This window comes from Periophthalmus magnuspinnatus, unplaced genomic scaffold (assembly GCF_009829125.3).
Source record: "Periophthalmus magnuspinnatus isolate fPerMag1 unplaced genomic scaffold, fPerMag1.2.pri scaffold_195_arrow_ctg1, whole genome shotgun sequence".
Lineage (NCBI taxonomy): Eukaryota > Metazoa > Chordata > Actinopteri > Gobiiformes > Gobiidae > Periophthalmus > Periophthalmus magnuspinnatus.
This window is the reverse complement of record NW_022986731.1, coordinates 8,913-29,962: the sequence shown is the minus strand read 5'-3', so window position 1 is coordinate 29,962 and position 21,050 is coordinate 8,913. Positions and strand designations below refer to the sequence as shown.

At 37.7% G+C, this 21,050-nt stretch overlaps 1 protein-coding gene and 7 non-coding genes across 8 annotated transcripts; 4 read left to right on the top strand and 4 right to left on the bottom strand.

Moving 5' to 3' along the window:
• Positions 1 to 59: 59 nt before the first annotated feature.
• LOC117393516 (5S ribosomal RNA) lies at positions 60 to 178 on the top strand. Its single transcript, XR_004543213.1, has one exon. It is a non-coding gene; the product is annotated as a 5S ribosomal RNA (ribosomal RNA).
• Positions 179 to 1,659: 1,481 nt separating this feature from the next.
• LOC117393521 (5S ribosomal RNA) lies at positions 1,660 to 1,778 on the bottom strand. The gene has a single exon (XR_004543218.1). It is a non-coding gene; the product is annotated as a 5S ribosomal RNA (ribosomal RNA).
• Positions 1,779 to 2,124: 346 nt separating this feature from the next.
• On the top strand, positions 2,125 to 2,243 carry LOC117393520 (5S ribosomal RNA). The gene has a single exon (XR_004543217.1). It is a non-coding gene; the product is annotated as a 5S ribosomal RNA (ribosomal RNA).
• Positions 2,244 to 4,614: 2,371 nt separating this feature from the next.
• On the bottom strand, positions 4,615 to 4,733 carry LOC117393519 (5S ribosomal RNA). Its single transcript, XR_004543216.1, has one exon. It is a non-coding gene; the product is annotated as a 5S ribosomal RNA (ribosomal RNA).
• A 347-nt stretch (positions 4,734 to 5,080) lies between these two features.
• On the top strand, positions 5,081 to 5,199 carry LOC117393518 (5S ribosomal RNA). Its single transcript, XR_004543215.1, has one exon. It is a non-coding gene; the product is annotated as a 5S ribosomal RNA (ribosomal RNA).
• Positions 5,200 to 7,570: 2,371 nt separating this feature from the next.
• Positions 7,571 to 7,689, bottom strand: LOC117393515 (5S ribosomal RNA). The gene has a single exon (XR_004543212.1). It is a non-coding gene; the product is annotated as a 5S ribosomal RNA (ribosomal RNA).
• Positions 7,690 to 8,022: 333 nt separating this feature from the next.
• On the top strand, positions 8,023 to 8,141 carry LOC117393517 (5S ribosomal RNA). The gene has a single exon (XR_004543214.1). It is a non-coding gene; the product is annotated as a 5S ribosomal RNA (ribosomal RNA).
• A 9,202-nt stretch (positions 8,142 to 17,343) lies between these two features.
• Positions 17,344 to 18,258, bottom strand: LOC117393514 (laminin subunit beta-4-like). The gene is made up of 3 exons (XM_033991603.2): positions 18,098 to 18,258; positions 17,782 to 17,935; positions 17,344 to 17,480 (listed from the first exon to the last, which is right to left on the bottom strand). Exons 1-3 carry the CDS (start codon positions 18,254 to 18,256, stop codon positions 17,344 to 17,346), a joined length of 450 nt encoding a protein of 149 aa, XP_033847494.1. The 5' UTR covers positions 18,257 to 18,258.
• Between the last annotated feature and the right edge of the window lie 2,792 nt (positions 18,259 to 21,050).

Below are 21,050 nucleotides of genomic sequence, written 5' to 3'. Positions count from 1 at the left end.
TACTTCTCTTCATAGACTTGAATATAGATATAAAAACAGTGTCACATTCATGTTCCCTCGCTTACGGCCATACCACTCTGAACACGCCCGATCTCGTCTGATCTCGGAAGCTAAGCAGGGTCGGGCCTGGTTAGTACTTGGATGGGAGACCGCCTGGGAATACCAGGTGCTGTAAGCTTTTGTCTGTCCTTTCTTTTTTAAACTCTTATCTAAAGTTATTATTGTTGTTTTGAGTGAAAACAAACACAATAGCCTGACTACATGACTGTCATGTGCTTTTGTACAAATTACTGTTACTACCGCACTCCTGCAACATGACCAGAAGAGGGAGCTGTTCTGATAATATGAAAAGAACTGGCACAGTGCATCGAAGGTAAACAGCGCCCTCTACTGGTATTAAAGAGGTTTAGCCACGAATCAAATTAAACCTGCCCAAATACCGAATCATTAAACTGCAATATCCCACTTTATGTACAATTTATCAGTGTTCTCTGGTTTATAGGCTACACCATGGACCGAACTTCCACCTCTGTCTTTGCACGTACATTATGTACATACGCTATTTTGAATTATTTATTATTTAATAGAAGAAGAGCCAAGGTGTCGTCGTTGCAGCCATTCATTTCTGTTTAGATTGAATGAAGTAAGGAATTAATCTTTCCATTTGAATACCAATAGGCAAATATAACGTTCGAGGTGATTTTTTTCCCCCAATTGTAGCTATTTCATAACTTTAACTAAATATACCTTGTGAAAACGTAATAACAGAGACAGAGGTGACAATATAATTTTTACATTCATAGTCTATAAACCAGAGAACACTGATAAGTTGTACATAAAGTGGGATATTGCAGTTTAACGATTCGGTATTTGGGCAGGTTGAATTTGATCTGTGGCTAAACCTCTTTAATACCAGTAGAGGGCGCTGTTTACCTTCTATGCACTGTGCCAGTTCTTTTCATCGTATTATTGTGAAGTATTTTCTAGCCGTGCAGCACTACATCAAAGTGGTATCTTGATTTCCTAATGCTAAAGTAAATGACACGTGCCCACCAGGGGGCGCAGACCTATGGAATGCACTTGAACTCATGAAGATGTTGTGCAGACCATAATGTCTTCTTATTGTCTAGGAATAACTGCACATTGTGATCAACTACAAGAGCATTAACATTTGAGACAAGACTGAAATATGAACTGATGAACTAAAACATGATATATTGTTCTTTGACCAAATCAAACTGAATTTTTGATTTGATTGTGACATATTGTGCAGCTTGTGGCTTAAAGTGAGTTATAGGGGCTAAATAGTAACTGCAGCAGTGACATTCTTTAGGTACACATGGTTATTTTGACTTTCTTTCATTTTTTTCTTTACTTTCAACCATGTAACAATCTGTTCTTTTATATCTGATGGAGTTAAATTATGAACCAAAAAACATAACCAACAAAACACATGAACCCAGTAAGCCCAAGAGAGTTTTAAAATGTAGAAACAAATCAGAACAGCTCCCTCTTCTGGTCATATTGCAGGAGTGCAGTAGTAACAGTAATTTGTACAAAAGAACATGACAGTCATGTAGTCAGGCTATTGTGTTTGTTTTCACTCAGAACAATAATAATAACTTTAGATAAGAGTTTAAAAAAGAAAGCAAAGACAAAAGCTTACAGCACCTGGTATTCCCAGGCGGTCTCCCATCCAAGTACTAACCAGGCCCGACCCTGCTTAGCTTCCGAGATCAGACGAGATCGGGCGTGTTCAGAGTGGTATGGCCGTAAGCGAGGGGCTCACTGGTGGAGATTCTTTTTATATCTACTCTTGACACTGAAATTTACGTTTTAAACCAAAAGAAAATCAAATGCTCAAATGTGAGAGTGACTGTTTGGAGACACACTTTGTGTTTTTTCCATTTCTCAGTTGTTATCTACAGCACAGTTCAGCCCTTTTACTTTATTCTGTTCTATTTGTTATTAAAGTAAAGGTATACTTTATTGAACCTCATGGGGAAATGCATCCTCTGCATTCGATCCAGGGATTTTGCTTATTGTGGATGTCTAAAGCTGCATGTACTTCTCTTCATAGACTTGAATATAGATATAAAAACAGTGTCACATTCATGTTCCCTCGCTTACGGCCATACCACTCTGAACACGCCCGATCTCGTCTGATCTCGGAAGCTAAGCAGGGTCGGGCCTGGTTAGTACTTGGATGGGAGACCGCCTGGGAATACCAGGTGCTGTAAGCTTTTGTCTGTCCTTTCTTTTTTAAACTCTTATCTAAAGTTATTATTGTTGTTTTGAGTGAAAACAAACACAATAGCCTGACTACATGACTGTCATGTGCTTTTGTACAAATTACTGTTACTACCGCACTCCTGCAACATGACCAGAAGAGGGAGCTGTTCTGATAATATGAAAAGAACTGGCACAGTGCATCGAAGGTAAACAGCGCCCTCTACTGGTATTAAAGAGGTTTAGCCACGAATCAAATTAAACCTGCCCAAATACCGAATCATTAAACTGCAATATCCCACTTTATGTACAATTTATCAGTGTTCTCTGGTTTATAGGCTACACCATGGACCGAACTTCCACCTCTGTCTTTGCACGTACATTATGTACATACGCTATTTTGAATTATTTATTATTTAATAGAAGAAGAGCCAAGGTGTCGTCGTTGCAGCCATTCATTTCTGTTTAGATTGAATGAAGTAAGGAATTAATCTTTCCATTTGAATACCAATAGGCAAATATAACGTTCGAGGTGATTTTTTCCCCCAATTGTAGCTATTTCATAACTTTAACAAAATATACCTTGTGAAAACGTAATAACAGAGACAGAGGTGACAATATAATTTTTACATTCATAGTCTATAAACCAGAGAACACTGATAAGTTGTACATAAAGTGGGATATTGCAGTTTAACGATTCGGTATTTGGGCAGGTTGAATTTGATCTGTGGCTAAACCTCTTTAATACCAGTAGAGGGCGCTGTTTACCTTCTATGCACTGTGCCAGTTCTTTTCATCGTATTATTGTGAAGTATTTTCTAGCCGTGCAGCACTACATCAAAGTGGTATCTTGATTTCCTAATGCTAAAGTAAATGACACGTGCCCACCAGGGGGCGCAGACCTATGGAATGCACTTGAACTCATGAAGATGTTGTGCAGACCATAATGTCTTCTTATTGTCTAGGAATAACTGCACATTGTGATCAACTACAAGAGCATTAACATTTGAGACAAGACTGAAATATGAACTGATGAACTAAAACATGATATATTGTTCTTTGACCAAATCAAACTGAATTTTTGATTTGATTGTGACATATTGTGCAGCTTGTGGCTTAAAGTGAGTTATAGGGGCTAAATAGTAACTGCAGCAGTGACATTCTTTAGGTACACATGGTTATTTTGATTTTCTTTCATTTTTTCTTTACTTTCAACCATGTAACAATCTGTTCTTTATGGAAGCCCGTTTCCGCCATGAAAAAAAAAATAAAAGCTCCACAGAAAGTCGAAATTACGAGTTTTAAACTCGTAATTAGGAGTTTTAAAACTCGTAATTATGAGTTTAAAACTCGTAATTATGAGTTTAAAACTCGTAATTATGAGTTTAAAACTCGTAATTACGAGTTTAAAACTCGTAATTAGGACTTTTAAAACTACTAATTATGAGTTTAAAACTCGTAATTAGGACTTTTAAAAGTATGAATTATGAGTTTATAACTCGTAATTTTGGGAATGTAACATTTACAAAAAGTGAACCTTATCAATTTTGATTAAATGAATTTGGTATTTTAATAATTTCCTCAATAAACCAGCGGGGTTGTGACCAGCTGGCACTCTGCTCAGACCAGGAAAACGAGCGCTCACAGACACAGAGCACAGCTCATGAGTGGTCAGAACAGCACTCAGGGCCCACTGATTTGTTCAAGACGCCAGAAACTTTACTGGAGCTTAATTTATTCATTTTTTAAAAGTATGTAGGTGATAAACATAACAGTCCTCCTCCTGTCTCCTCTGCTCTGTACACTCAGTTGCAGTGTGCTACAAGCTCAATTAAGACTTTAAAAGTTCTAATTACGAGTTTTAAACTCATAATTAGTAGTTTTAAAACTCATAATTACGAGTTTTAAACTCATAATTACGAGTTTTAAACTCATAATTAGTAGTTTTAAAAGTCCTAATTACGAGTTTTAAACTCGTAATTACGAGTTTTAAACTCATAATTACGAGTTTTAAACTCATAATTACGAGTTTTAAACTCATAATTACGAGTTTAAAACTCGTAATTTCGACTTTCTGTGGGGCTTTTATTTTTTTTTTCATGGCGGAAACGGGCTTCCATAGTTCTTTTATATCTGATGGAGTTAAATTATGAACCAAAAAACATAACCAACAAAACACATGAACCCAGTAAGCCCAAGAGAGTTTTAAAATGTAGAAACAAATCAGAACAGCTCCCTCTTCTGGTCATATTGCAGGAGTGCAGTAGTAACAGTAATTTGTACAAAAGAACATGACAGTCATGTAGTCAGGCTATTGTGTTTGTTTTCACTCAGAACAATAATAATAACTTTAGATAAGAGTTTAAAAAAGAAAGCAAAGACAAAAGCTTACAGCACCTGGTATTCCCAGGCGGTCTCCCATCCAAGTACTAACCAGGCCCGACCCTGCTTAGCTTCCGAGATCAGACGAGATCGGGCGTGTTCAGAGTGGTATGGCCGTAAGCGAGGGGCTCACTGGTGGAGATTCTTTTTATATCTACTCTTGACACTGAAATTTACGTTTTAAACCAAAAGAAAATCAAATGCTCAAATGTGAGAGTGACTGTTTGGAGACACACTTTGTGTTTTTTTCCATTTCTCAGTTGTTATCTACAGCACAGTTCAGCCCTTTTACTTTATTCTGTTCTATTTGTTATTAAAGTAAAGGTATACTTTATTGAACCTCATGGGGAAATGCATCCTCTGCATTCGATCCAGGGATTTTGCTTATTGTGGATGTCTAAAGCTGCATGTACTTCTCTTCATAGACTTGAATATAGATATAAAAACAGTGTCACATTCATGTTTCCTCGCTTACGGCCATACCACTCTGAACACGCCCGATCTCGTCTGATCTCGGAAGCTAAGCAGGGTCGGGCCTGGTTAGTACTTGGATGGGAGACCGCCTGGGAATACCAGGTGCTGTAAGCTTTTGTCTGTCCTTTCTTTTTTAAACTCTTATCTAAAGTTATTATTGTTGTTTTGAGTGAAAACAAACACAATAGCCTGACTACATGACTGTCATGTGCTTTTGTACAAATTACTGTTACTACCGCACTCCTGCAACATGACCAGAAGAGGGAGCTGTTCTGATAATATGAAAAGAACTGGCACAGTGCATCGAAGGTAAACAGCGCCCTCTACTGGTATTAAAGAGGTTTAGCCACGAATCAAATTAAACCTGCCCAAATACCGAATCATTAAACTGCAATATCCCACTTTATGTACAATTTATCAGTGTTCTCTGGTTTATAGGCTACACCATGGACCGAACTTCCACCTCTGTCTTTGCACGTACATTATGTACATACGCTATTTTGAATTATTTATTATTTAATAGAAGAAGAGCCAAGGTGTCGTCGTTGCAGCCATTCATTTCTGTTTAGATTGAATGAAGTAAGGAATTAATCTTTCCATTTGAATACCAATAGGCAAATATAACGTTCGAGGTGATTTTTTCCCCCAATTGTAGCTATTTCATAACTTTAACAAAATATACCTTGTGAAAACGTAATAACAGAGACAGAGGTGACAATATAATTTTTACATTCATAGTCTATAAACCAGAGAACACTGATAAGTTGTACATAAAGTGGGATATTGCAGTTTAACGATTCGGTATTTGGGCAGGTTGAACTTGATCTGTGGCTAAACCTCTTTAATACCAGTAGAGGGCGCTGTTTACCTTCTATGCACTGTGCCAGTTCTTTTCATCGTATTATTGTGAAGTATTTTCTAGCCGTGCAGCACTACATCAAAGTGGTATCTTGATTTCCTAATGCTAAAGTAAATGACACGTGCCCACCAGGGGGCGCAGACCTATGGAATGCACTTGAACTCATGAAGATGTTGTGCAGACCATAATGTCTTCTTATTGTCTAGGAATAACTGCACATTGTGATCAACTACAAGAGCATTAACATTTGAGACAAGACTGAAATATGAACTGATGAACTAAAACATGATATATTGTTCTTTGACCAAATCAAACTGAATTTTTGATTTGATTGTGACATATTGTGCAGCTTGTGGCTTAAAGTGAGTTATAGGGGCTAAATAGTAACTGCAGCAGTGACATTCTTTAGGTACACATGGTTATTTTGATTTTCTTTCATTTTTTCTTTACTTTCAACCATGTAACAATCTGTTCTTTATGGAAGCCCGTTTCCGCCATGAAAAAAAAAATAAAAGCTCCACAGAAAGTCGAAATTACGAGTTTTAAACTCGTAATTAGGAGTTTTAAAACTCGTAATTATGAGTTTAAAACTCGTAATTATGAGTTTAAAACTCGTAATTATGAGTTTAAAACTCGTAATTACGAGTTTAAAACTCGTAATTAGGACTTTTAAAACTACTAATTATGAGTTTAAAACTCGTAATTAGGACTTTTAAAAGTATGAATTATGAGTTTATAACTCGTAATTTTGGGAATGTAACATTTACAAAAAGTGAACCTTATCAATTTTGATTAAATGAATTTGGTATTTTAATAATTTCCTCAATAAACCAGCGGGGTTGTGACCAGCTGGCACTCTGCTCAGACCAGGAAAACGAGCGCTCACAGACACAGAGCACAGCTCATGAGTGGTCAGAACAGCACTCAGGGCCCACTGATTTGTTCAAGACGCCAGAAACTTTACTGGAGCTTAATTTATTCATTTTTTAAAAGTATGTAGGTGATAAACATAACAGTCCTCCTCCTGTCTCCTCTGCTCTGTACACTCAGTTGCAGTGTGCTACAAGCTCAATTAAGACTTTAAAAGTTCTAATTACGAGTTTTAAACTCATAATTAGTAGTTTTAAAACTCATAATTACGAGTTTTAAACTCATAATTACGAGTTTTAAACTCATAATTAGTAGTTTTAAAAGTCCTAATTACGAGTTTTAAACTCGTAATTACGAGTTTTAAACTCATAATTACGAGTTTTAAACTCATAATTACGAGTTTTAAACTCCTAATTACGAGTTTAAAACTCGTAATTTCGACTTTCTGTGGGGCTTTTATTTTTTTTTTCATGGCGGAAACGGGCTTCCATAGTTCTTTTATATCTGATGGAGTTAAATTATGAACCAAAAAACATAACCAACAAAACACATGAACCCAGTAAGCCCAAGAGAGTTTTAAAATGTAGAAACAAATCAGAACAGCTCCCTCTTCTGGTCATATTGCAGGAGTGCAGTAGTAACAGTAATTTGTACAAAAGAACATGACAGTCATGTAGTCAGGCTATTGTGCTTGTTTTCACTCAGAACAATAATAATAACTTTAGATAAGAGTTTAAAAAAGAAAGCAAAGACAAAAGCTTACAGCACCTGGTATTCCCAGGCGGTCTCCCATCCAAGTACTAACCAGGCCCGACCCTGCTTAGCTTCCGAGATCAGACGAGATCGGGCGTGTTCAGAGTGGTATGGCCGTAAGCGAGAGAACATGAATGTGACACTGTTTTTATATTTATATTCAAGTCTATGAAGAGAAGTACATGCAGCTTTAGACATCCACAATAAGCAAAATCCCTGGATCGAATGCAGAGCATGCATTTCCCCATGAGGTTCAATAAAGTATACCTTTACTTTAATAACAAATAGAACAGAATAAAGTAAAAGGGCTGAACTGTGCTGTAGATAACAACTGGCAAAACCACAAAGTGTGTCTCCAAACAGTCACTCTCACATTTGATTTTCTTTTGGTTTAAAATGTAAATTTCATAGTGTCAAGAGTAGATATAAAAAGAATCCCCACCAGTGAATCCCTTGCTTACGGCCATACCACTCTGAACACGCCCGATCTCCTTTGATCTCGGAAGCTAAGCAGGGTCGGGCCTGGTTAGTACTTGGATGGGAGACCGCCTGGGAATACCAGGTGCTGTAAGCTTTTTTAACTTTATTTTTCTTGGAAGACTGTTTACCTAAAAGCAGCATTATTTTATTAAACTTATGTGAAAAGGAAAAATAGTTAACGTGATTTTAAGACCAAATATTTTCATAGTAAATTACAGTTTGGAATAACACCTGAAGAGGGCGCTGTCTTGCTACTTTTCAACTTCTTCTTAACCCTTTAAGCAATGGATGAAAAAAATCATCTGAGAAAATCATTTGAAAGAGTGACAGAAAATCTATTGAATCAGCATTTCTCAAATCTTGTAGTATTTTATTAGTTTTATAATTAATTTATTTCCCTTGTACTGGAAGACAGTAGCCTATTCACATTGACTGTCCCTCTCACCTGTTCAGAAGCTCTCAGCATGTGTCCTCGTGTTTCTTTGTTGGGAAAAGTTGTGTCTTTTCTCTCTGTCTGCAGGGTTTGTTTTCTACACTCAGCGGTGGGGTAAGGGCTGTGTCAGCACTAGGTTGCATTTACTTATCTTAGTAAATGCAAACTTGCATTTACATTTATTTGATCTAGGTTGCATTTACTTATTTTAGTAAATGCAAACTTGCATTTACATTTATTTTATCTAGGTTACATTTACTTATTTTACTAGCATTTTGGGAACTGTAGTTCAAATTGCCATGTGCATTTTATTGGCAGGTCACTAATACAAATAAAAATATAAATCATCACTTGAAACCATGCGTTTCCCTCTGTTCTACTGTAGATCTATTGGAGGACATAAAGAAGAGTTTTAAGTCGTTCCAGGCTGAGGAGCGTCGTGCTTGCAGTTTGATGTTGTAAAAGATGAATGAAATTAAATGGGTTTAACAATTACTATATTATTTATATTGTACGCTTTAACCCTGTGTACACACTATAGGGGAAGGAGGGACCGGGACTGGGACCGGGACCGGAGAGGGTGGAGGATAGGGTCTAGTTTCCAAGGGAGCTGCGAGTTCGGCCTCATACAGGAAGTAGTCGAGCTGCGGCAGGAAGTACCCGAGTCGTGGGTCTGCGCAGCGGCGCCCGTTCATGTTTGGGAGACACTGGCACTGCCCACTGTCACTGTCACACCTGAGTGAAGAGGTCACAGGGATCAATGTTAAGGTAATGAAGATTGTGAGAAGGGACAGTTCATATGTATTATTATTATTGTATTATTGTTATTTATCAAGTCCGTTACATGCATTATCCTGGCCTGAAAAACTTCTTTGGACATCTTAACTGCAGTATTATGAGTCAGATAATAAAAATGTAATATAATTAAGTTTATAAAAAAATGCCTTCACTGGTCCTAGTCATCATGAAACTTCTACAAATTAATTAGAATTAGAGGAATAATTTTAAAAACAGTTCTGTAGGACAGTTTACAATACTTAAGTTTTATAATATGAGGCCTTTAAGATTTTTGTTAGACCCAACTGTGGTTAATGTTAATTTTCGATTTTGTGCATTAAAAACGTTTGCCCTAAAATGGTGTCGTGACTGAAAAACAAGTCAAATAGTTTTACATACATGGTGCTGTGTGCTCCGCCCACGTCACAGTCACAAGGAGCGCATCTCATACCATTTGCCAAACCATAGTGCCCTGGCTGAAAACATCACAGAGATGTTACTATACAACACATTAAAACAGAAGGTCCCCTGTTGCTGGGTAACAGCTTCCCTCTGTGCACACATCACTCAGCTCCGGGGCCAGGATCTCGATTTGGGACTGTCCCGAATCCAACTGCGCCCTCACGAACACCTGCAGGGCTGAAGAAAGGTGCAGGGGTCAAACAGGCGTCACACAGGGGTCAACCAGGGTCAAGGAGAGGAGAGGTTTGGACAGGCTTAAACACTTTCAAAATGGGTTCAGAAAGAAGATAACCTGAAATCATCACAACATGCTTAATGAATCAAAATGAAATACTGTGTAGTCGCCAATTGAGCTGCAAGTAGAACTGCAGCGATAACACATTTTGACTCAGGATATACTGCTATAGAGAAATACTGCAATAAACGATAATATTGAAACTACTTTATGCCACTAATTAAGACATAAATAATGCAAGATAATCCTAATAAAGCATTTTAAATAGACTGTTTCATTAAAAGACATGAGCTGCAACAAATAAACAGCAGGAGGCCTCTGCACCGGGAGCTGTGGTTGGCTGTGGCTGCTGGGCCCTGGCTCGTGGGCCCTGGAGGTTTGGTCCTGACCTCATCTCTTCTCTGGGCCCTGGGCTGGTGTCCTGTGGCTGTGGGTGACCCTGCTCCTGGTGCAGATGGTTCCTCTGGTGGCGCTCTCTCATCTGGTTCATCTTTATCCAGCCTATTGCATTAAACATATTTTAATGAAACCACAGGTATTTTTACATGTGTTGGGGTGGTGGGTGGGAGTGTGTGTTGGGGCAGGGGGTTGTCTGGTTATGTTTATTGATGTGTTGAGGTTGGGTTGTTCAGCTGTGGGGTGGTTGGGTGGGTTTGGTGGGTAGGACTGTTTTTAATGCACTGTAAAGCTCTTTGTGTTACATTTTTTTCTATGAAAAGCGCTTTATAAATAAAGTCTGTTGTTGTTGTTGTAGCAGAATGTATCAATATAAGCCATAAAAGGGACAAAACAAACCTAAAATACCCCAAATTTCTCCACTTTTGCAAAGAAAAAGTACTCACAATACATACTGAGGCCCAAAATATACTGAGCAAGAAGTTGATTATGATAATTATCAGTTATTATCATTATCAGACAATAGAAAAGGCAATTTGAAAGGTTGCAGGAAATATCCAAATAAGGAAAAGCAAAAATATCCACTTTTATCATGTATAATAATAAGCCAAAAAGACTGAGAGACAGGGCAGATTTCTGCAGAAACAACAAGTGACGCTCTAAAGTTTGTCAATCTGAGCCAAAAAAGTTATACCATTTGTCCTAAATCAGCGTTTCTCAAACTGTGGTCTGCAAGCTCCTTCAGGTGGTACTTTGACTTGTTTCCAGTCTGAGTTTGCCTGGTTTAGAGTTCAGTTTATCCCTTTTATATCCTACTTTGGATAATTTCATGTTTACAGCTGCAGTGGAAATGATGTAGTCCAGTCTTGTAGAAAACTGTAGTAGCCCGAGAGTTGAAGAGAAGAGCCATGACGCAAGAGAAGTTTATTTACCATCAGTACAGGACCCAGCACCGGGAGACATGAACCCTCAAGATATTGTGATAGTGCTGTTCATTCTAGTCTAGTACAGCCCAGTCTAGTCTGTCTATGCTTCCGTTGTAGGGAGTATTATACCTCTGAGCACACAGGCTAAGATAACAAGGACTGAGCTCTTCAAAATCCACTTTTAGACCTGGTTTAGCCCTAGATTAGACCTGGGACAGCCCGGCCTTGTACATGATTTAAATCTTGTGGTGCTCAGTAAGCCAAATCTTTTCGTTGGTGGTAGTTGATGTGAAAAGATTGAGAGCCACTGTACTAAATGTTACAAGGACATTTGAAAGGAGATGTTTGAGAGGCACATGTTACAAATTAGCAGCAGTCTGATGTGTTCTGTGGTCTGGTTCCAAACCACAAAGTAAAATATGTCACTACACACATTACAAAATTACAATGGATAATCTTGGAAGTAAAAAAATCTACTTGTACTAGCATACATACAAGTAATATTTCAGATTGAGACATGGTTTGGACATGTACAGAGGAGGGACAAGTATAAGTAGAAGGATGCAGAGGTCAGAGTTGCCAGGAAACAGGAGACCAAAAAGGAGATTAATGGATAACATCACACTTCTGGACCCTACCCCCATGTTGAGACCCCCCATGGTCATGTATACAGAGGTTTTAATGTTGAGGTGTTGAAATCCTGCAGAGACTGGCCTGATTTAATTAAACCCTGAGCGTTCATGTTCTGAGAGCTGACTCCAGATCAGATTTCACTTCTGGACGACACAAGTACTTTGAAATTCGGTACTTTTGATCCATTTTGTAGACGCTAAAAAAGGTTTGGAGATAAAAGTACATAGCCGAGTTGAACGATGTGGGAAAAATATCTATGCAATTGTGATTAGATTTGTGATTTATATTTTAATAAAAAGATTCTGTTCAGAGTTCCCATCTTAAACTTGTGTAGATTTGACTAAAAGACTCAAATATGACAAGACAAACTAATACAAGGATCACATTTCAGAACATGTTAGTACAGATGTAAATTACAGGGTCAGCAGTTTTTATGCAGAGTAAGACAGTGATTTTATTTGTGGAGGAAATTATGCTACTTCAAAAATTGCAGCCTTTGCGTTTTGATAATTGCATCTATTCAAATTCCAATTTGGTTGCGATTAACCTTTCAGCCATAGTATATACGATGGTAGAAAAAGAGCCCAATCTTGGAGCGTAATCTTCTAAAAGTTCCATTCATTTTACAATATGTTTTTGAAAGGCAGGTTTTAGCGCTGTACTGATGCACTGCCTTATTCTCATCTCAGTACATTTTTATAATGTTGTTTCCTCATTCATTCACACATGTTTAACACACAAACCCTGCATATTTAGGGTGAATTCTTCTCTCAAACAAAAAACACTCTGTTCCACCTTGTGATGTCATGTGGTAATACAAGAAGTGCTCCACAGTGTTTTTAAACTCCATGAACCTTCACTAGAATCATTTGGATAATTTCAGCCTTGGAATTTCTAATCTCTGCTGAACTAAAGATAAAAGGAGCTAACTAAGGAGTTAACTTGAAAACTACCACTTTTTTGAGTTTTGGAGATGTAGACAGACTAATAAAGAGATACTCAAACATGTGTGACTGAAACAAAACACAACTCTAGGTCTGTTTTGTGTAATATAGGACCTTTCAACCACCTTCCACACTTTCTAAAAACAATTCACCAGGACAAATTTTGATTTGAAAAATATTGTGCATTGAATTGTTATCCCAAAATTTTCACTCAAATCACCAAAAATACTCACTCCACAAATATTTTCACAATGTTCACTTTTATCTCCTTTTTCCCAAAGTGTGGAAGTAGCTGTTTTGTTCAGTGGGAATTTTTCACACTACAAAGAGATAAGAACTGGTGCAAGTCCAGTTTCCTCCTGGACTAACTGCAGAACTCACATTGTTCCATGGCTTGTTCTGCCTTGTATTATTTGTGATATAAGGTGGATTTTCACAATGTAGAAAATAGGGCTCCTTGCACTAAAATAATTGGTAAGTTTTTAGCCAATTGTCAAACTTCAGGGTCAATGTTGATGCCATTTTAGTCTTAACTCATTGAACTTTGCATTTGTGTATCTACTACTAGGAAAGGTTCACATGCATTTTTATAATATTACAAGCCTATATATTTTTGTGCAAATTCTGAAAAACTCTACACCTCAAATTTTCATCATAATCTTGATTTAAGTCATTTGTGTGGTTTTGTTTAGCGGATTTCACAATAAACAAATTTTTTTTTTTTTTCACTTTCCATCCTTTCACTTCATGCATGTGCAGTCTTTGCATCTTAAATAGTTTGTTAAAGTTCATTGACGTGATGAATTGCTGTAAAATGCACTCACCGAGCAGCAGGGTGAGTCTCAGATGCTCCATGTTTCCTCTGCTTTTGGGGGAAACCGCTTTAAACTAATCCGCAGATGGGCTCCTGTTCCCGGGTCCGAGCCTGCTCCAGTGTCCGCCTGAACAGCTCTGAGCCCCCGCCACACAAACCTGTGAAGACCCCTAAAGAAAAGCCCCGGGACCAGCCAGACCCCGCCCCTTCAAAACAAAAGGCGGCCCTTCAGAATAAAAGCATCATCTCTGAAATGATTATTGTAGCCCTAATTTTTTCTATTTGATCATAGAATTAAAAGTCTACTGTGCAACTTCTATCATCTGTCTCCATGGAGATATTCCTACTATGCCTAGAAATATCCAGAGTATGGCATTAAACTTATATATCTCCACTAAACAATAAAAACAGCTGTATTTGAATACTGTACATGTTATATATTTTGTCTTAGTCAGTACTGTTACTACAAGAATACTTTTTATCTTACCTACTAATTGCATTGCATTTTTAAATACATTAATTTATACACCAATAACTTGGTGCAGTTAAGTTTACTTGGTAGTATCTGGTGTGCTCAAAGTGGGTAATTGGGGTTAGCTTAGAAGTTTCAACTGTTTTTGATGGAGAAATAGTAAAAGATGAAGGTGAAATGGTTTGTTTTAATCCTGTTAGTGATCCCTAGGAGAAGTGTTGGCACGTCCCTGTTTTTGCAGCTCTATGTATACTGAGCTTTTATTTTGAAATTCCTCTGTGCCCCTCCACCTGACTTCACTCATCTTTCTTTCTCTTCATGTCAAACTGCAAACTCTTTACTCCCTTGTCCAAAATCTCTATCAGTTTCTCATTAACTGTGTTTCAGGCAGTGATCAATGAATAACTAAAGGTCTTTTAAGGTAAATTCAGAAGTTTAACATCAGGTTTATGGTTTCATGCCATAATGAGGAATGTTCCAGCACATATATGGCTGCATGGTCATAGCTGCATTGTGATAAATCCATTTCAAATCTTCAGTTATCAACTTGGAGCTGCTGAGATCGAAAAGTCTAATGGGAATTCTGAGATTTATTTAGTCTAAGTCTGTCATTAACCACACTATTAAAACATTCATTTGTTTTTTAAAAGAAAAAAAAAAGTAATGCAAATTGTGAAAGATCAATACAAGGTGAAACATATAACTCTTTCTTTTGGCATAGTGCCGACCCTCTGCAAAGACACACATGAGGGAGGGCAGAGGAGCACACAGCCAACATCATAAGAGACATGAAACATAAAAGAGAAAAGGACAGGCACAGACACAACATCCTATACACTCCTCTGGAATGAGGGTCCAGGACAGAAAACACTCAATATTTACAAAGAAACTTGAATTAAAGACAAGTCCCCCTCCTCCATGAAGGTACAGTCTACAGAGGTGGGGGAAGAAGCACTCAGTTTTGTTACTTAAGTAAAATTACAGATACTGGAGCATGTAAAAATATCAGATGAAAAAATCAACTTAAAAGAACTAAAGTACTTGTTTAAAAATGTTAAAAAAAAAAAAAAAGAGTAAAAAGTTCAAGTATTTTGCACACATTTTGAGGTCTTATAAGGCTAAGATTTGTATTATTGCTGTATTATTCATATTATTTATACCTGTTTTGATTATATTTTTGTCTGCTCAAACTATGAACATGTTAAAAATAAATCCTCAGACTTTTCAGCAGGTCTGAGACAATGACGAAAAATACTTTTACTTTTCTGTCCAGCTCAAAAGTGTAGTGGAGTAGAAAGTACAGATACTCCTCTCAAATGTAATGGAGAAAAGGATCCAGTATAAAATTGACATATGTAAAATAAAGATACCTGAAATTTGTACTTAAGCATAGTACTTTACTACTTTTACTTTGTTATATTCCACCACTGGTCTACAGATCATCTAACACCACATGTGAAGGACAATAAAGGATTACTCAAACATACAAACACAACTCAGTTTAGTGATGAGTGAACACTGTTTGAACATGGTTAAAAGCTCTTACACAACTTTTACACAATATGTCCTCTTTAAATTAAGACTAGAGCCAAAATAATTTGATTAATCCTACTGCAAATTTGAAACCGCCCTCAGATAAACTTAGGCTGAACTAGGACTATCTCAAAGTGATCTAAAATCAGCACTAAACCAGGTCTAAACTACATCAACCCCACATCAACACTTTGTTGGAACCTGAATTGAAGACATCCAGACCCCTCCACCTTGGCCTTAAGGCTTACCCCAGACAAAGGCATTCCTCTGCCCTCTGACACACACCTCCCCCAGGGTAACTCAGCCACTGCAGCCCCTCACCTGGAGCTACAAAGGAAGAGGAGTGAGTCAAAGAGGGGAGGCAGCCGGGAAGAGATACAGGACCCCCACTTAAGGACAGTGTTAGATACAGGTTGGAAAGAGCTGTATTAGTGTATTATTGTATATTTTGCACATTCCAGTACAGGGTTTTGTCCCACTTTACTAATTGTTCAAGCAACCTTTCTTTATGTACTGGGTTATGGAGACATAATATACATGCAGAGCTCTACTTTGAAACCTTTAGATTCACTCTTTCACTTAGCCCTTCGTTCCATAACACTCTACACTCTATGAAGAGAAGAGATCAACACAGTATAAAATGTATTTATAAGGGACTACGTCGATAAACTTCCTGAATATGTCACCTGCTTTTTCATCATTGATACTGAAACGTAATACACTTATATTACAAATACACTTTAATAATGTGGTGACAAACATTTATACTCACATCTGCTCCTGTTTTTAATGTTTTAAATGGGCTCATGTACATATTTGTTTGTATTTTTCTGTGTTTTTGGAACAAGGCGTCCATGAAAAGGAGTGTCTGGCTGCTCTCAGTAAGCTCTCCCTGTATAAATAAAGATAAACACATCTTAGTCCTCTTGTAGTTTTCATTCCAGGTCTGTCTCATGTTGAACTGGAGGGAAAGTGGCTGCGACATGTGGTTTTAGTCCTGATTTTGTGCTTGTCGTTTTATCTTCATTTGGTCTACATTTATTTAGGATTATTCCATTTTAGGCAAACAAAACAAACATTTGTTGTTCAAGTTTAGACCTTGTTTGGTCCTGGTCTAGTCTTGAAATTTTCTCTGGTTTGCTCTAATGAACAAATTAGAACAACAGAAGCGCAATTACACTTTGCAAAATACTGAAAAAATATCGTAAATTAAAAAAAAGCTAACAGGAATTTTAGGTATATCTAATAATAATGAGTTATGTTAGCACCAACATTATGTAGCTCCAGTTTATGATCTTGACTCATTTTGATTTGTTTCTCCCTCATTTGTTAAAATAAATGAGGAAGAAACAATTACTTTAGAATCTTTAAAATATTCTATAAAAATACACAAAAGTAAATATATGAAGAGTATCTTCTAAAAATGTCAAACGGACATTTGTAAATTACTTGAGTACAAATACTGAGTTTGTAAAAAAGTAAAATAAAAAGTAAAGTGAGGCCTTGGTTCTGTGACTTTATTTCCTGTACTGCCCTCTAGTGACACTTTAGTGTTACTGCACGTGTCTATTGAAGACATCATGCTTGTTCATTGTAAACCACAATATAAATTTTATGGGATCACAGACTTCCTGTGCAAAACTGCAGACTGAACACAGATGTTTAAAAGTTTCATGTGCACTTGACGTAGCCCTCGGCTTTGCGGCTGATGTCCTCTCTGAGAGAATCTGCCTGTTTCAAAAGCTCAACCACTTCTGCTGCTTTGTCCTGCCCACTTTTGTTCAGCTCCTCGATCCACTTCTCCAAATCTGAAACACAGCAACAAACCAGTTTGAAGAATCAACTTTATACCAATGCTTTAGTTCAGTTCATAATTACTTCAGTTTTGCAGGATTATACATCTTCAGACCTATGGGTCCTCTTGATGTTATTACTTAAAATTCCACAATATGGCATTGACTTGCAAGGTAAAGTTACAGGAAAGATCCAATTTTGTCCAACTTATGTCATTTAGTTCCTTGTAACATCTGAGAAATGTAGCAACAATTGTAATAAACGTTCCCTTTTATCACAGACCTAAACTATATGTGCCAGGCTTAGAGTCAGTACCTTCTATCTGCTGCAGTTTGTCCTCCACCTCCTTCTTTAGTGCCTCCGCCTCTTTCTTCAGCTCCTCCAGTCGTTTGGTTGCTTCACTGTCCTGCGTTTGGTTTGATTTTTTATTTTTCAACAGGTCAAATTTATCTAGGACGTCTTTCAGACCCTGAGAGGAAATAAACAGGAAAATTGCCACCATGGAACAACACGGTGAAGGAAGAACATGCAAACTCCAGGCAGTATGGGGATGAAATAACTGTATAGTACATGAATTAATTCCTAACTGCAGGTTCTGATAACAGGCTAGATGACAGTGAATTTCTTTTACCGGTATAGCGTCGAGTGCATTGTTCAGAGCAGACTCCGCCTCCTTGTTTGCCTCTTCAGCCTGTTCTCGGTTCTGTTCAGTTTTATTCTTCACAGCTTCGATCTCGTCTTTTAAATCCTCCAGTTTTGGGTCCATCAACTTCGCCTCCACCTCCTCCATCTTGCTCTGAAAAGATTATATCAGGGGTCGGCAAACTTTTACCATGAAATACGAACTGAAAAAGTTTAAGCTTCTGAGTGTGCCGCCAGTCAAGTATCGGGTATAAATCTGACCTAAAAACATTTTGCAGACACATGCCTCATAGTGCTCTATCGTTAGATGGCCGTGAATGGGAGAGTTTTTTTCATGATTGTGGAGCCAAATACAGAGGAGGGACGATGCACAGACACACATCTGTGCTTTCAAGTGGTTTACGCACCTCACTATCAGCTGCATTTCAAAGTCCACTGTGTCCATCCAAATAGTGAGAAATCAAAATCACAACATTAGGGCAGTCGGGTTTAGTAAAGAAAGAAAACACGGGCCTGTACCTTCTGTTTTCAGAGCAATCTCTTCACAATGGGTCAGCGCTGACCACTTCACTATAAAGTTCACGACCTTTGCCACCATAGCCATAACACCATTAAGATCTGAATTTGACATCTTTGCACACAGATTTTCTTGGTGTATTATGCAGTGGAGTTGCACATATTTACTTCACACTAAACAATATTTTGTCCGCTCAGTGTGACACCACCTCCTCATCCTAATCAATGCTTTTCTCATAACAGATGTTCCGATTCACCATTGTAATTTTCACTCATGGAGACCAGCTCCCGGAGAACACAGACATCTTGGAGTTTGTGGAGGAGAACACTGAGCTGGCCAAGCTGGTGCAGGCCTGCGGGGGGCGCTGTCACGTGGTCGACAACAAGTACTGGACCAAAGATCAGCAAAAGGAAGACTCACAGCGGAGCAATGAGTTTCAGGTAAGATTTAGGGCTTAATGATTATGACTTTTGTCTGTTCTGTGCAGTGGTGGGTAGTTCTCAATTACATTTACTCAGTTACATTTAATTGAGTAACTTTTGTAATTGTACTTTTCAGAGTACTTTCACTGCTGCTTAAGTAATAATTTTGTTGAAGTAACAGTACTCTTACTTGAGTAAACATGTTGGTTCCTCTTCCGACTGTGAATTGAATCTACAAGTGACAAAAGCTTTATCTTGACAATATTAAATTATTTGAACAGCGCTCCTTCAGATGATTTATTTTTTCACATTTTTGTGTCTGTCCTTTGAAAATAACAGATTTTGTGCATTGTTTAGTTATTTTTTTAGTTTTCCTTCAAATAAGTTTAACTCCAAATGATATAATTATAATTATATCAGATGTTATGTTCCGACAGTTCCTCTTTTAAGTCACTCTTAATTGAGTAGTACTTTTACTTTTTTTCAAATACTTACTTGAGTAATTTATTGGACCACTACTTTGTACTTTCTACTTGAGAAATAATATTTTGAAGTAACATCACAGGTTTCTGCAGAATCAATGAGTGAAGCACTAAACCCTGTTAATCTGAGATTAGATAAATTTGATTTCATTTGTAAATAATAGATGACCAATGAGTTCCTTTCATTTCACATGTATCACTGAAAATAACAGATCTGATTGGACGACCGGGCTTGAGACGCAACGGAGGACGAGGGGATCAGACTGATATCAATCTGTAGAAAAAATACAGAGAGATATTATTCTGGATTTGCCAGGCAAATTAATGATACTTTTTTGAAGTTTAAATTAAATGGAAATTACTTCCATATTATTTTGTTTCTGAATTTTGTTTTTATGATTGTATTGTGACCTGAATAATCATGACTACTAATTAACGTAATCATCTTGACACCCCTAGGTGGAAGCGATCCTGAATACTGTGGAGAAAATGGTTGATGAAAACCAGAAGTATTTAAGCAATGATGCTTTGGAACAAGTAGAGCATGATATTCAGACAGAGCAGAGCCGCATTCACACTGACAGCGGCTTGAGCCTGGAGGAGAGCAGAGAGCAGGCCAAAAACTCTCTCCTCGATAGATACATAGACCAAGCAACAAGATGCCCGCCTTATGCCAAATATGCTGCAGTTATGACTGGAGTAGCAGGTGTGGCACTGGTAGCTATATTGGTGCTACCAAAAGTGATGAAGTTTTTTGCAGAGAAGCCCCCACTGCCCCTTCCCCTCCCCCTCCCCCTGGTGCCCATAGAGCCCCCTGCTCTGCCAGATCTCCCCCCTGCACCTGAAGTGATCCAAGAGGTTGTCCAAGAGGTTGTCCAAGAGGTTGTCCCACCCGTGATATCCGAGTTTCTGAAGTCCATTCTGACACCACCAGAGGACTACGATCCATTTGACCAATTCAACTAGTCTTAAAGGAACTGTGTAAGATTTTGATTTTAGATTGTCACAAGATAAAAGGTAAACATGTTCAAATCAAATATAGTGACTGATAACAATTATAATGCTGATTTCGTCTCAATTACAAAAATACTACACATGGTGGCTAAGTTCTTTATGCTATAATTTGGTGTTTTGGTTCAAGACAATTATAAAATCATGCTATAATTTGGTGTTTTGGTTCAAGACAATTATAAAATCAGAAAGCAGAATGAGCCTGACTTGAGGTGCTTCAGTCCAGTTGGTTTAAACCTGAAAAAAACTGTCTCTGATCTGAATGGTCACAACCTAAACCCCAGCACCTGCAGCCAGACTCTACAGTTCTTTAATGTAGAGTCTGGCTGCAGGTGCTCTACAGTTCCTAATACCTAAATTAAAACTTACACCAATACAGCAGGTCACTGCTTTTTCATGCAACTTAATGAAAAAGCATATTATGATTTTAAATTCTATAAACATGACAAAACTGTGCACCCAGATGAGTTTCAAATCAAATATAGCTTTTACTGATAACAATTCTAATGT

Coding starts and splice junctions, on each gene's coding strand:
- LOC117393514 (XM_033991603.2), bottom strand. CDS start 18,256: ATGGAGGAGGTGGAGGCGAAGTTGATGGACCCAAAACTGGAGGATTTA. Junction 17,936..18,097: donor ATGCACTCGACGCTATACCG/GTAAAAGAAATT, acceptor ATTTCCTCTCAG/GGTCTGAAAGACGTCCTAGA. Junction 17,481..17,781: donor CAAACTGCAGCAGATAGAAG/GTACTGACTCTA, acceptor GCTGTGTTTCAG/ATTTGGAGAAGTGGATCGAG.